The sequence below is a fragment of the Bipolaris sorokiniana genome, assembly GCF_000338995.1.
Source record: "Bipolaris sorokiniana ND90Pr unplaced genomic scaffold COCSAscaffold_1, whole genome shotgun sequence".
Taxonomy (NCBI): domain Eukaryota; kingdom Fungi; phylum Ascomycota; class Dothideomycetes; order Pleosporales; family Pleosporaceae; genus Bipolaris; species Bipolaris sorokiniana.
The window spans coordinates 352,565-366,775 of NW_006911895.1; the positions used below are offsets into that span (position 1 = coordinate 352,565).

General features: G+C 51.6%; 5 protein-coding genes across 5 annotated transcripts; 2 read left to right on the plus strand and 3 right to left on the minus strand.

Annotated features, from left to right (window-relative positions):
* Positions 1-3,355: 3,355 nt before the first annotated feature.
* COCSADRAFT_21338 (uncharacterized protein) lies at positions 3,356-8,049 on the minus strand (the record flags this gene model as incomplete). Its single annotated transcript, XM_007695863.1, has 4 exons — positions 3,356-7,497; positions 7,573-7,666; positions 7,696-7,755; positions 7,855-8,049. The coding sequence occupies 4 exons, from the start codon at positions 8,047-8,049 to the stop codon at positions 3,356-3,358; spliced, it is 4,491 nt and encodes a 1,496-aa protein (XP_007694053.1).
* A 181-nt stretch (positions 8,050-8,230) lies between these two features.
* Positions 8,231-8,520, plus strand: COCSADRAFT_206023 (uncharacterized protein). Its single transcript, XM_007696319.1, has one exon. The coding sequence runs from the start codon at positions 8,277-8,279 to the stop codon at positions 8,478-8,480; it is 204 nt and encodes a 67-aa protein (XP_007694509.1). The 5' UTR covers positions 8,231-8,276; the 3' UTR covers positions 8,481-8,520.
* A 446-nt stretch (positions 8,521-8,966) lies between these two features.
* On the plus strand, positions 8,967-9,461 carry COCSADRAFT_105166 (uncharacterized protein; the record flags this gene model as incomplete). The annotated part of the gene is made up of 1 exon (XM_007696320.2): positions 8,967-9,461. Exon 1 carries the CDS (start codon positions 9,030-9,032, stop codon positions 9,459-9,461), a length of 432 nt encoding a protein of 143 aa, XP_007694510.1. The 5' UTR covers positions 8,967-9,029.
* Positions 9,462-10,841: 1,380 nt separating this feature from the next.
* Positions 10,842-12,392, minus strand: COCSADRAFT_130419 (uncharacterized protein). Its single transcript, XM_007696321.1, has 3 exons — positions 11,969-12,392; positions 11,815-11,913; positions 10,842-11,761 (listed from the first exon to the last, which is right to left on the minus strand). Exons 1-3 carry the CDS (start codon positions 12,340-12,342, stop codon positions 10,912-10,914), a joined length of 1,323 nt encoding a protein of 440 aa, XP_007694511.1. The 5' UTR covers positions 12,343-12,392; the 3' UTR covers positions 10,842-10,911.
* Positions 12,393-12,701: 309 nt separating this feature from the next.
* Positions 12,702-13,801, minus strand: COCSADRAFT_206031 (uncharacterized protein). The gene is made up of 2 exons (XM_007696322.1): positions 13,717-13,801; positions 12,702-13,517 (listed from the first exon to the last, which is right to left on the minus strand). The coding sequence occupies exon 2, from the start codon at positions 13,435-13,437 to the stop codon at positions 12,805-12,807; it is 633 nt and encodes a 210-aa protein (XP_007694512.1). The 5' UTR covers positions 13,438-13,517; positions 13,717-13,801; the 3' UTR covers positions 12,702-12,804.
* Between the last annotated feature and the right edge of the window lie 410 nt (positions 13,802-14,211).

Below are 14,211 nucleotides of genomic sequence, written 5' to 3' on the forward strand. Positions count from 1 at the left end.
GCATCCCGACCAAGCATCGCCTCATCAGTCGCCAGTAATCCTACAAAGCTGCCTCGAGATGGCAATATCGAAACACTGCAAACGAAGATTCGGCATCTAGAGAAACAGCACGCAGAGGATCAAGAAAGGCTCAGAGAACTTACGCAAATTAGAGATGAGCGGGATCGGTTTAATGGTATCATACAGAAGCTTCAGGCGAAATGCCAGTCCCAATATAGCGAGATGCAAGAGCTGAAAGATGCGCTGAAGGCTGTTCAGCAGGAAAATGAAGCCCTCACCAAGGCGCACCAAGATCATGAAGTAGATCTAGAGGATGCGTTAGTCGACAAGGAAATGGCAGAGGAGAGGGCGGATCAGGCGGAATCAGAGCTGGAGTCATTGCGTAAACGGGTGGAAGAACAGAGCCTAGAACTTGACATTCTCCGAGACGAAGCCGAACTTTTCACAACAGAAATGTCTGAAGAGCAGAAGCAAGAGGCTGGTTACTATCGCTTGCAACACGAAAATGATCGCCTAAGGAATGCGCTCATCACTCTCAAAGAAATGACAGAGGAGAGAGAACAGGACCAGAAGGCAAGGATTGCCGGACTGGAAGCCGACCTCGCGCAGCTCGAACGGTTGGAGCAGGAAAATGCCGCTCTTCAAGAGCGCGCTACTGAGTCTGACTCACTTGTCGACCATTTGAAGCAACAACTTGATGCCGCCAATGAATACGAGGATATGGTAGGGGAATTGAGCCATCAGAACCAAAATCTGCAAGATAGGATTGCGGAGCAAGAGATGGTTGTACAAGACCTCGAGAACCTACGAGAGCTCAATGACGAACTTGAGGTTCAGCATCTTGAACAAGAGGAGGATATGCTTGCGGAGATTGAGATGAAGGACGCTGAACTTGCTGAACAAGCACGACTGATTGCCGACCAAGCTGCTATCATTGCTGACAATGAATCTCTCATCACTAAATTCCGAGACCTCGTTATGGACCTGCAGACAAGAATGGCAGACGCCGAATCCTCTAAGAACATGACAGAAGCTCAAGTCAAGGACACTACCGGGCGATTCAACCAAGTCATGGATCTGAACCGACAGCTCCATGCCGCCACTGTCTTGTCCACCACACGAGAAATTGAGGCCTCCTTAATTTCTTTGAAGGCTGATCAGCTTGCGGAGAAGCTTGAGATCTGGAACGAGACGGAATCAAAGGAGTTCACTCGCAGCGAATCCCTCCAGGCTTATCTCACTGCAGAGAGGATTGTTGGCAAATCAGAACTACTCATGAATGTGCTACGGAGCACCAGCCGCCAGATGGGCAATGGCGGCCGACTGGACGATGCTTTGACTAGACTTGTTTGTGGTCAATCCGTCGCCCATCTCGAGATGATTAAAGATGGCAGCCAACGCCTTTGGTCCGCTATCCGTAGCCTGACCCTGGCTGAGTTTGCAAACATCGGACCCACCTACCAAGAATTGATTACTGTAGAGCAAGTTCTCGATCAAGGCCTCAATGCCTTAAAGGCAGACACAGTCAACTTTGACGACTTTGCTGGAGCTCTTGAGCGTTCTACCAAAACACAGGAAGCAATCCTCTCAAGCCATCAAGATATTCTGGCTGAGCGACCAGAAGGCGAGCTGGTATCTAGAATCACTTCCATTCATGCTCGCCTTGATTACATCGCCCATATGTACGACCTGGCTACGTTTACTCTTCAAAAGCTTCCCGAAAACATACTCGACGAGTGCGAGTACACTCCAGAGCATTTCAAGACACCAGTTGAGACCACACAAGGTGCGCTTGCGGCTGCGACCAAGTTGCTAAAAGTCGTGGAGGCTTTGACTGCAGACAACATGTATCCCCGCCTTCCAGACGGCCTAGAGGAGGCCATTCGATTCGACGAAGGACTAGCCCAGGCTGCGCAGGGAATTGCTAACTTTACCCGAAGTCTCGTGGAAGAAGTTGCAAAGTGTGTCAACCTCTCAGATCCAGAGTCACTCTCTGAAGGTGAGATGGCTGCCACAAAGGCTGCAATCGATGATCTGGATTCGAAGCAGCAGTCCATTTTCGTAACTGCTGGCTTAAATAGTCTTACAACCAGCTTGCGGCACTGGACTGACCACGCCTCGGTGCTTTCGAACAACGTTGAAATTGAGCATGGTTCCACACCATGGTCTCAAAAGGCCAAGGATGTGGAGGCTGCACGGAAGAAGGACGACGAGGCGGTGCGTCAATTGCAGGCCCTCACAGCTGAACACCGTGCTACTGTTCTCAAGATTCACGAGCGTGAGCAAGTTATTGCTACAAAGGAGCTCGAGATTGAGCACCTGTCGGCTAAGATCCGAGATGCTGCCACTAAGACTGTGGGTCTCGAGGCCCTCCAAGAGGAGCTCGCTTTATGCCACGAGCAGATTGCGGAGCTCGAAGAGCAGAACAAAGCTCAAGCCTTGGATCTGGAAGCTCTCAAGGAGCGCCTAGCCAACGTCGACGAGTCTCGACGCAACGACACAGAGCTCACCACCGAAAACACCACCGCCCCTATCGAACAACCCCAACAAGCTGCCGACCCACGAAGTGTCCCCGGCGGCCTCAAGACCTTCATCGACGCCCTGCAAAACGAGAACCACTGGCTCCGTGAGCGCGAGCACAAGGGCGCCCTCGACCGCAACATGCGTGAAATCTTCAGCGCCATGGAATACGCTCCCCACGATGCCCCGCACAAGGTGTCCCTCGCAAGTCTCGACGCCCTCGAACTCCTATGGCTCGATGACGATGAGTCTGAAGATATAGAAGCATCTTCGCGAACATCCAGTCCTATCCCCGGCGGTGAGTCAGACTTGACATATCGCATTCCTCACAGCCAAGTCTCTACCCGACCGAAACTCTCGGCCCTCGAACTCTCGCATGTGACGCTGGGATGGGAGGAGCGTGCGCATAGTCACAAGGCGGTGCTGGAGCAGGCGGAGGAAGAAGTCTTGTTCTTGTCTATGATAGCCGAGGATGAGGATTTGACGTGGTAAGATAGAAATATGGGGGGGTTCGTTTGAAAAGTAGGGTGTGATTTTTTATTTTGGTTTGTCGCTGCGGAAGAGAGAGAGAGAAGATACCCCACACCCCCTTTTTTTTTTATTGCAAAAAAAAAGGTCGCACTGTAGAAGCTTAAACATGTGTCTTTCAGGCACCATTGAAAGAATGATGATATCAATGATCTTTGTATATTTTAACATGACAACTTTTTTCTATTTTTCCCGCTTTGATGAAAACGGGTGTGTAGCATTTCAAGACCGAAAATCCGCTTCAACGCTCAAAAAAACTCCAGTATATATATAAAAAAAATGAAAAAAGGAAGAAGACGCAGTGCTATCAATCAACTGTCCCCCACTGCGCCGTCCCAGCATTGCCCCCCTCAATCTGCCTCACCTCCCTCTGCCTCCTCACATTCCTCTCATAAAACTCCTCCTTCTCCTGCAACATCTTGCGCTCTACGCCCGCACGATGCTCAACCTCCATTTTGCGCTGCTCAATCATCTTCAGCTCGGCACTCATGGCATCCCGGACTTTCCTCTCTTCGACCTCCGCCCGGCGCGCCGCTGCTTCGCGTTCCTGCTCCGTAAGCAACGCGTGCCATGCTGCCTTTTCCGCACGGCGCGTGCGCTCCGCCTCGCGCAGCCGCTGGACTTCGAATTCGTGTTTTTGCTGCTCAAGCAACGTGTATTGTTTTGTTGCTTTGGCCTGGCGAGTGAGGTCTGCATCTAAAGCTTCTGATTTGCGACGCAAGGAGTCCTTGTGGGATAGTTCGTGCATGGAGCGTTGGTGTTCGAATTTTTCTTTTTCGTGGCGGATGCTGAGGTCGTGGTCTTTTTGCTTATCGACGAGGGCGGCGATGGGGGCGGGGAGGCCTGTTGCACCGACGGGTTGGAGGGCGGAAGATGAGTAGTAGACGGGGATGCAGGCTTTGTCGCGGAGGAGGTCGAGGAGGGCTGGGCGGATGGGGGTGCGGGAGGGAGTCGGGAGGAGGTCGACGTAGGAATAGGGTGAGTAATGCAGGTTGGAGGCTGGGTCGTGGTAGATGTGGGATGGGTCGTTTAGGTCTTTCCAGATGTCGGTTTCGAGGAGGGTTTCGGTGATGGGGAGGGCGCTGTAGGGGTTGTCGAGGGCGAGAATGATGCTGGACTTTTCGTTTCGGGCGCGGAATTTGGCATTTGCGCCGTTGGAGAGTAGAAGGCGAATGACCTGGCGGAGTCGGGAGCGATGGGTGGGAGTTATGACGGTGGCATTGAGACAGAGTTCTCCGAGAGCGTTTCTGCCGCCATGGAGTCGAGACGGGTAGTTTGGATCGTGGCCATGTTCAAGCAGGGCTTTGACGGCCTCGACGTTCAGTTCTCGTGCTGATTCGTGTATGCTACCGTCGTTTTCTGTGGTGTGTGGGGCCAGTGTTTTCACTAAGGCTTCCCCAGAGAGACTACCACTGGCGTAGAACATTGCAGACTTGTTCCACTTGTCTCGGGCATCAACGTCCGGACTTCGCTCTAGTAGCGCAGTAAGGATACCATGACGTCCCTCTCGCGCGGCAAGCATAAGCACCGTCGTTTCCGAGATGGGCGAGATGTCGCTCACGGAAGCACTGGCTTCCACCAGTGCGGAGACTACGGCATCTGAGATGCGCTTTTGCGGTTGAGCTAGCGCCCAGTAAAGTGCGGGGACTGTCTCCGGACCAGCCGCAGGGTGGAGCACTGTGGGAACTGATACATTTGGATTCAGACCGTGACTGAGCAGAAGCGTGATGAGAGCAGCATTGCGTGGATAGACAGTCATGGCGGTAACCAAAATCGGCATCTTGTTATTACCAGTTGCCATTTCATCAATCGTGAATCCAGAATCAAAACATGATTGTATTGCCGAAAAGACAACTTCGTCTTGCAATTTGGAGCTTAATAGTGCTGGGACAATGACATTGAACTGGGGATTGTGAAGCATGAGCTTCTCAAATATAGTATGACTGTGCTTTTGCGTTGCAAGGACAAAGCAAGCACCGTCTGCTGTGTTGACATCAGCATTGTGGGAGAGTAGTAGATCTACTAGGGGCTCAGTGTTGTTGCTATCGTGCTCACTGCTCAGAACAGCGCATAGAGCAGTGTTGATGGCGGGTTTATCGACACCGCGATTGAGAAGCTCTTGCGCTAGCTGATTGGCATTCTTCTTGTTCTCGGCAAGCGAAAGGTTCTTGTCAGTAAACAGCGTTTGGAAGGCTCGAGTAAGACTAGGTCGCGATGCTTGGTGTTTCCCACTGAGAAGCAATGCCGTTAGCGAGCTATCACCCGAAGCCACTGCAACACTCAGAGCCTCGCCATCGTTGTGACTCACAGAAGCACCTTGTCCCAACAACAGCTTCGTACTAGTTGTGTCCTTTGTCGAGACGGCGTGCCGTGTCTCAGCAGCGAGGGCCTGGTCCAAGGACTCTTGGGGTACTCCGAGCTTCAGAAGTGCGTCTAGGATCGGGGCCTTCTTTTGAGGGTCATCAATTGCAGTTGCGTGTTTGAACGCAAGGCTGAGCAGACTGGGGCTTGCAGTAAGAATGCGTTCGATAATGTCGATGTTGCTTGGGCCACCTTTGATGGCAAGTTGCAAGGCTTGGCCGGCTGGCTCTTCCTCAACTCCGTGGCTTAGCAGTAACTCGATGATCTCAAGCGCTTTAGCATGTCTACCGGCATGTGATTCAAACACTAGGGGAAGGGCTGCCGAAGTCGACAATGGTTTGGGTCTCGCATTGCAAAGCAGACGCAAAAGGGACATGTCAGCTTGGGCGACTGCTAGGGAAAATACTCTGCCGTTGTCATAATCAACGCTTGCACCTTTCCGGACCAAGTCTGTTACGAGGGCCCCGTCTCGTGTAGAAGAGGTATCCGCGATCGCATCGACTAGAGCATGATCAACACCAGGGCCACGTGCGCCATGTTCGAGCAGCAATCGAGAAAAGTCGCGCCGTTCAGATGCTGTGAATCCGTTTTGTAGAAGTCTGAAGACTTCTCCAAGAGACTCGGGTGATGGCCGTGTGTTGAGAAGCAACTTCAGGGCTTGATGGTCCTTATTGAACACGGCAGCATGTAGAGCCCCGCCGTCGCCCGATCCAACTGGTGCATCGGCTCCAAGAAGAAGCTCTACCAGCTGATAGTCTCTTTCTTTGGTGGCCTGTGTAAGTAGTGGACCAAGCGGGCGACCTTTTACACCCTTTTGTAGTAATGCACTAACTACACGGAATCTATCCGGTTGTGGGATGTTACGTGGCAGAGCAGTTAGTGCAGCCACTGCGTGTTGCTGGGCTAGTGGAGTCTGAAGGATAGCATCCACTATAGCCCAGTTGGAGTTGGCCAGAGCCTCCCTCAAGCACTCTGCTTCATTTGTCGTTGTGGAGACGCCGTAGCTAATCATCATCCGTGCACCAGCAGCATCATTACCACGTACGACGCAGATGAGAAAATCCGACAAGCCCCTGCTGTCAGGAGGTAGGCCACAGCAGAAAAGAAGCTGGAGAAATTGAAGAGTTGCCTGACGTGTGGGAAGCCTCATTGTCGTGTCGAGTGAATGTTGCAAATTTGATGTAGTCAGACGAATGGGGCCGGCAACCAGAGCAACGGCAACTTTGTAATACTGTCTTCCAATGGCCATGTTCAGGGCGCTTGCCGTGTCGAAGTTTGGATCGGCACCATATATGATTAGTAGAGATATGGTTGCGTCAGAGGTTTGCTCGACTGCAGCAGGCAGACATGATGATATGATATCGGGACGGAGAGGCTTTGGGGCTCGCAATAGAAGTCGAACAAGATTGAGGTCATTGGATCGCACGGCGTTAGCCAAGGCATTTGGGAAGTTGTTCAGGTTGGCACCATGCCTCAACAGCTCAGTGATGCATGCATGGTCGTTTGTACTGAGGGCGGCTTTGAGTGCTTCATCCAAGGTGGTCTGGTCAGCACCAGAGCTGGCCAGAATATTGACGCCATCCGCCTTTCGTAGGCTGGCGGCCTGCTGCAAGACAGTGCTTCGGCGGCGTAGCGAGGTATTGGCTTGGGTTCCGGATTTCTTCTTCTTGTCTAGGGTTTCGATGATGTTGACCTTGGCTCCGAGGCTAAGGAAGGCCTGAATCAAACCAGGCCCTGTGGTTGCATCGCAAATGACGGCTGACAAGGCTTGGTCCAGCTCATCCTGGGAGAAGAGGGCGGCGTCCTGGGATTTATCCTTGTCTTTTGAACTTTTGAAAATACTCTTCAATCCCTTCTTGCTTTCGGCAGGTTTGGCTCTGCGCTCTAGAAGAATGTTTCGCGCCTGTGCATGGTCCTCTTCGCTGGCAACAATGGCAGGCTGGGTGGGTGCGGGTAGAATAGCTTGGCGTTGGCCAAGGGGCGTCACTCCAGAAGCTTGAATGAGTTCGTTCAAGCCAACTCTGCGCTGCATCATGGCAATAGAGACACTGTCCAGAGTTGGTAGCCACGGGATGAGAGTGCGCGCGTCTACATGTAAAAAGACATAGGCTGGTGAAGCGTTGCGTGGCGGGTACACGTATAAGTTGAGGCGGAGCTAGTTACGCGCAGTCTGATTTGGCCGCCAGCCACCGTCGGCATGGTTGACGACGCCCACAGGACCCGAGTGGTCCGTAGCACTGCCCGCCTCGCCGGATAACTGGATGTATACAACATACGCATACTTACATACGAGTAGGAGCGCGATGATGCAGTGAGCACAGTTGTCAGCGGGGACGCGATATGTCCCTATTCACCTCATGACATGTCAGCAGTGTGGCATGAATGCCCGACACTCCCTTTCATCTCAGCCACCTCCGACACTTGATGTCTGGAGCACTCGCCTACGATCCCTACTTGGGCACAGCACGTGACCTCCAGCATTATACCAAAAGCACCAGAATCCCCCTCAATAACGGAAGTGGATACACTAACTTGATGTTTACCGTTTTCGTCGGCCCGTCCATCTGGACCCACGTTTGAGATCCACGGCTTGGTCTGCACCTCTTCCCCAGGCACCGTTTCAGCACCGCCTTCACACATGCAACTGTTTTCCAAAGTCGGGGACCCTTGCACAGCTGCGCCGTTGTCAGCAACATGGCGGCACAGTTGTATGTAAGTATAGACTATAGTAGTAAGCGGTATGTCACTACATCTCTGGTCGCCGTGCAGGCCACGCCATGGTCTGCAAATGAATTTGGCAAAATTCGTCTGTGGTCGACAAGATCTATAAGACCGCTGTTATTCATTGCATCTCCACACTCACATCAATGTTTTACGGGCGTACTAAACATCGCCGGGAGACCCACCCGTTGTCTGTCTATGCGACGCGGATCCTCCGTGTCTGTCAGGTAGGAACTTTTGTTTCAACCGTTCATCCCTCGTGTATCAGTTGCACAAATTCAAGTTTTTCTTGTACAGGTATTACCCACCGGGTCCAGGGTCTAACTCTATTCCATACTTTCGAAACCTAACATCAACTTTGGTATACATGTCAAACGTTCCGACAGCCAGATCCCCCGCAGCCTCGGCCTGTAGATACGCCACAGTAAGACCGTTATGAGGTTAACGAACAGCATATATAAGGCAGGCCACCTGCTGTGAAATTGATCCACAACAACTCAGGCATTCAGCAAGTTTTCACGCACACTCTCTCTTTCACTCTCCGTTCGCTCTTTCAGGCTCAAGCAGCTCTTCCCTCGTTCCAACAACACAGCATCGTTGAGACGCATTCATCAACCCCCGCCCAATATACATACCCTGCGCCTATACTCTAGTCATTTGTATACATAAAGATAAACTGCAACAAACCAGTCAAGATGCGCGCCTCATTCTTTCTCACTGCCGTTGCCCTTACTGGCTTCACTGCGGCAACACCTTTGCGCCGCCTACCAATGCCCGCCACTGGAGGCGTCGTGACCCCTCGAGATGCCGTTGCCCAGGAGGACGTCGCCCAAGCCTGCAACAAAGCCGCCCTCCAGCTGCCTGCATCTGGCCTCGCCGCACCATCTGGAAATCCCATCATGGTCGCTCTAGGCGTAGGAACTCAAAACTACACCTGCGCCGACGCCAGCTCCGCTCCAACCCCTATCGGCGCCGTAGCCCAGCTCTTCGACGACACCTGCAACGTAGCTGCCAATCCCGCCACCGCCACTAGTGATCTTCCTGCTTTCACCCTCGCAGGTTCACATTTCTTCCGTGACAACACGACACCCGAATTTGATATTGCGTCACTGGGTAACACGATCCTCAAGAAGGCGCAAGAGGTTGATGCGCCCAACCCGGCGAGCGATGTCAAGTGGCTCAGACTTACCGCTCAGGCTGGATCAACGAGCACAGTCAAGGAGATTTACCGTGTCCAGACTGTTGGTGGAAAGGCGCCTGCTACTTGTGCGGGTAAGGCGGCGGGTGAGGTTATTACTGTGCAGTATAAGGCTCAGTACTGGTTCTACTAAGAAGAACTGTATGACTAGGGGCTAGGGACGTCAAGTACCGATTCGAGGTTTAGATGAGTGGGATTTGAGGAAGAGAAGGTATTGCTGTCTGGTGATTTTACCCTTGTATTGATTTTATTTTCCTTCTTTCCTTGAACGCTATCTTTATGGAAAAATGTTTAGGTTCAGTTTTTTGTTGTACGAATAGATGGTAGCAGCATATACCAATTAGAAAACCAAGATTATCTGTCCATGGCACGTGTCCCAACTCCATCCTATATATCAACTCAAAAAACACGATGAGAAGAATTCAACACGTTTACATGCCCTCTCCAAACCAACCCCCTTAACCCCTTAACCAGCTACTCACACACCCATCCTCCAACAACCTCCCACTCTCCTCACCATACGACTGCACCGCATGCCCAGTCATCTCTGGTGCCCTGCCCATCGTCGAACCCCCCCTCCCTCCCACCTTACTACACTACCTCCAATACATTTTCTCTTCCCTCTTCTTCCTCTCTTTGATCACCCCCCCCCCTCCCATCCAAACCACCCAAAAATATCCACACATCTCACATAAACATCTGCGACACGCTATCCCACCCCCTTTCCCAAATCCATATCACTATCAGAGATTATCAGAAATACGCGGGAAGCGTAGCTTTGTATAGCTTGGTATTGTTAACGCTAGTAATGCAGGTTTCAAGAGGTGGAAGAGTGGGAAGTGGGAGGGGGGTAGTGCTGAGGTGGGGAGGCGGAGAGGAAGATGGAGAGGGAAGTGGGGTGGGATGGGCGGAGGCGGAGGCGTAATGGGTAATGGGGCATGGTGGGATCTGGTGAAGATGGAGTGATGATTCTGCGGTTAGAGTTGATATGTCGAACAATTGTTATGAGATTGATGGAGTTGTAATGATGAAGGAAGGAGATGTTGAACAAAGTATGTATGTATCATCCTACTTTTATGTTTCTTTTCACCATAAGTCACTCTCCCTCAAATCCATACTTTCATACCATCTCTATTATAGCCCTCGTTGTGTCTGGAATTTGGTAATCAGAGGGTGCGTCATAAACGGCGGAGGCAGGGTCGTACATGCAAGGTAATATCCGGTGCCAACAAGTCGAAAAAACGATCCTTATATCCATGACCGGGGTCCGGGGGAGACTAAGAGCCAACGGACTAGGCTACGTAGCTCACTGTTCAGGTGCCAAGATGCTACTTGGTAAAACAATGGAGCGTCTAAAAGCGGTTTGTGGCTGACGAGACTCCACTTCCAGCTGTCTATATAGCAATTAGTAGTACTTACAGCACGCCTCAAACCCACTAGACGACATCACCTAGACCAAAGTCTCGTACACAGCGTTCCAGTATCATCATAACATAAATTAATCATCAATAGTATCCAGATGTAAAAAAATAAAATAAACACAAGAAGGAGCACAAAAGCAGTGCAATCAACCAGCCCCCATTTTACTTGGAGTAAATAAGCCCAGCCTGATCAACACCATCCGCCGCGCGGCCCAAAAGCCCAACAATGCTCTTGCCAGCCGGTGCAGTTCTCGTAACGCAGTCACTCGTCTTAACACCTGTAGACACCGACTTTCCAGCACTGGTCTTGAACTCCACATAAAAGAGCCTGTTAGCGCCGTTCCTCTGGCCCTGGCACATTGTCGCAGACGACAGCGTCTCTCCGCTTGCCAGGGTCAAGCTCGCCTCTGTGCCACCAGTACCGCCATGCGCCAGCGTCTGGCCAGACGCAAGCTTGAACGCAATGCTATCCACGCGGTCGGCGCCACGAAGCGTGACGGAAGCAACCTTTGCGCCGCTGACACCAGCAACGGTGTCCAAGTCGTTGAACCAGTTTCCGCCTTCGCCGCCGAATGTGTCGGAGAGGGTGAAGCGGTCGACGGCGGACCAGTCAAAGTCGACGAGCACGCCGTTGTGGTCGCTGAGGATGTCGCCGTTGTCCTGGAGGAACATGTGACCCGCGTAGTCGAACTTCTTGGCTGTGAGCTTGACGGCGGCGGAGCCGCGGTACCAGGTTTTGTCGACAATTTCGCACTCGTTGGTCGTGGAGGGGTTGGAGCAGAGGAGAGCGTCTGCGCCCTTGGCTGGTGGGACGCCCTTCTTGATCAGGTCGACCCAGACGTCGGTCATGCCGTTTTGCTCCTTGAAGATGGCGGGGATGTCGTTGGTGCGTGTGTAGCGCGAGTTTGAGTCGCCAAAGACGATGACGGGGTTGCCAATGGAGTAGGTCTTGATGTAGTCGGAGACTTGGCGGAGGTTGTCTGCTCGGGCTTTGTTGTCGGCGTCCGTGGTGCTTTGGATTCATTAGTCGCTGTTTGAGGCATTGATCTTTCAATTGAGACTTACCCAGCGTCTGCGTGTAAGTTGTATGCATCGATGACGACGCCCTCGGCGAACTTCACTCGCATGGCAGTGAAGCCCTTGGGCGTAAGGCAGTCTGCGCTACTGTTGAGGAAGTACTGTTAGTATCGACTTTCACCGTTAGAGATATTGGACTTACTCAAAAGTACTGCAAGTGTTCCATTTGACCCTGTTAAAGCTGGTAAAGGGGAAGTTGCTCAGCGAGTTCAGGCCGCTACCAAAGGGCACACCACCGCTAGTAGCCGTTCGGAATGGATGCTTGTCACTCGCATAGAGGGTAGCATGGTAGTTGAAGTCCTCTTGGACATGGATGAGCGAGATGTTGTACTTTGTGAAAAGTTCTCCGATACGAGCAGTGTTGGCCGTCTTGTCACCAGGGACATCGTTGCCATTGAGGGCAGCAGGAAGGCCCGCAACGTTAAACGTGAGGGTGTTCAATGTGCCCGAAGTCTGAGCGAGGCTCAGAGGGAGCAATGAAGAGAGGGCAACGGCCGAGGCAAGGATGGAATGCATCTTGAAAAAAAGCGAAGGACTGGTCAGGTTTCTTGTGTAGAGGATGATCCTTAGAATCTGGTGATAGATCATCGCTCTTATACAAAAAGAAATATTCACGACCATTGTAAGTGGCCGTATGGGTGGGGTTCAAGATAGGTCAGGCGCACTTAGACGTCACTAACGAATAGAAGTAATGATTGTTGGCATGTGCGTTTAACTGACTGCGCCTCGTCCATGGGAGTCCCAGGTATTGTCGGAGAGGGATGCATTTACAGTAAGGACCAGTACATGTCAATCCAGTAGCGGCTAGCGTGCCCGATGTTAATGCGACATTGACCGGGGTTCCAGCACACGTGTTTATGGTGATGCACTATTGTGGAAGGACAAACTGGCCTGCACGCCGACCTCCAGGAACCATTACATTGACTATATGCGTGTGCGCCGTTTAGACACACCTTGGTCCCTTGCAGCTGATCGTCATCACAACTTTGCTGCACCTCCGACTCGCACCCACAAGCCCTCGGCTTTAACGACGGGCTTGCCCTGTCGATCCCTCATAATAGCTCTTATCCGCATCATGTTTCCCTTATCTTCCAAAACATCGGTCTCAATGCCAACGATACCTGGACAAAGTACCGGGGCTAGCAGTTTGGTGTCCATGCTTGCCGTTACCAAACGACCCTTAAGAACCTCTTGTGCCGATTTACCGTGGAAAAGCTGTAGTCGCCATTGGTCTTCACCAGCCTTCATGAATGCAACGCCGTGCTCAACCACCGTGTTCGCAACAACAATGTAGCACATTGCTTCGTCCATAAGCGTAAAGAGTGCGCCTCCATGGCAGATACCAGGAAAACCGTTTAGGCCCGTGCCAAACTTTACCAGAGAAATTGACTTTGTAATTTTTCCGCCGGGATTACTAGGCTGTTCGTGTAGCTCGACCCAGTATTGCACACCGTGGTTTGCGCGCATTGTGTCGCGACAGAATCGGTCCGTGTCTTCCCCAGGCTCGGACCCTCGTTCGCGGTCGCAAACCATCCATTTGGGAGATGTAAGGTATGGTGTGGCCCAACTGAGGGGTGCAAAGACTTGGAGATGTTCAGATGTGGCCGTCATTACTATGTGTAATGCCTGGAGGTTTGTCGCAATCTAGCAGACACACCTTCTGTGCGGTCAATTTATTCATCTTCGTTGCGCTGATAGGATTAGTATTCGATCAAAGTGTTGCATCTATTTTTGCAGCAGATGTTTAGTGCTGATGGCGCCATTCTACTTAGTTGCTGTTGACTGATCAACTATGTACGTAGAGCAGGTATAGCTAGCCAAAGAAAGTGCGTGTGCAGCATGCGGTAAGGGCGGCCGACACATGACGGCTTCTGTAAACTGGTAGCTTACTATTTCGGCTATTATATGACTCGCCATGCCTTGACCTTTTAAGGAAAAGACGTCAGACTGACGGCACTGTATGGGTGTGGGAACATGTAAATGACAAAGTAACAATGCGAAACAAGGCAAAGGATTGATGGATCCAAGCGTGCTTTGTCACCTTGGCAACTACTAACTAATCAAGGAAATTAACTACTTCTGGGATTTGCTAAATCCGTATGGAGCTAGCAGATTAGCAGATAGGCGCTGTTGGTTGGTTCGTGGCTGTAATGCAACTAAACTCGCGGGGCAGAATCATCCAGGCATGATGCCGTTTGCAGGTACCCGCATTTTTCAACACTAGCTTACCGTCAGTCTCGCGGACAAAATGGGGTACCGTACAGCTGTTATCTCGGCATTGTTTCTCTCCATCTAGGATGCCCAGACCAAACTCATGCGAGTACACAACTATGAACACATTTCTATGGTTTCTGACTTGAGCGTTTCAGGCTGATTGCCGCATAT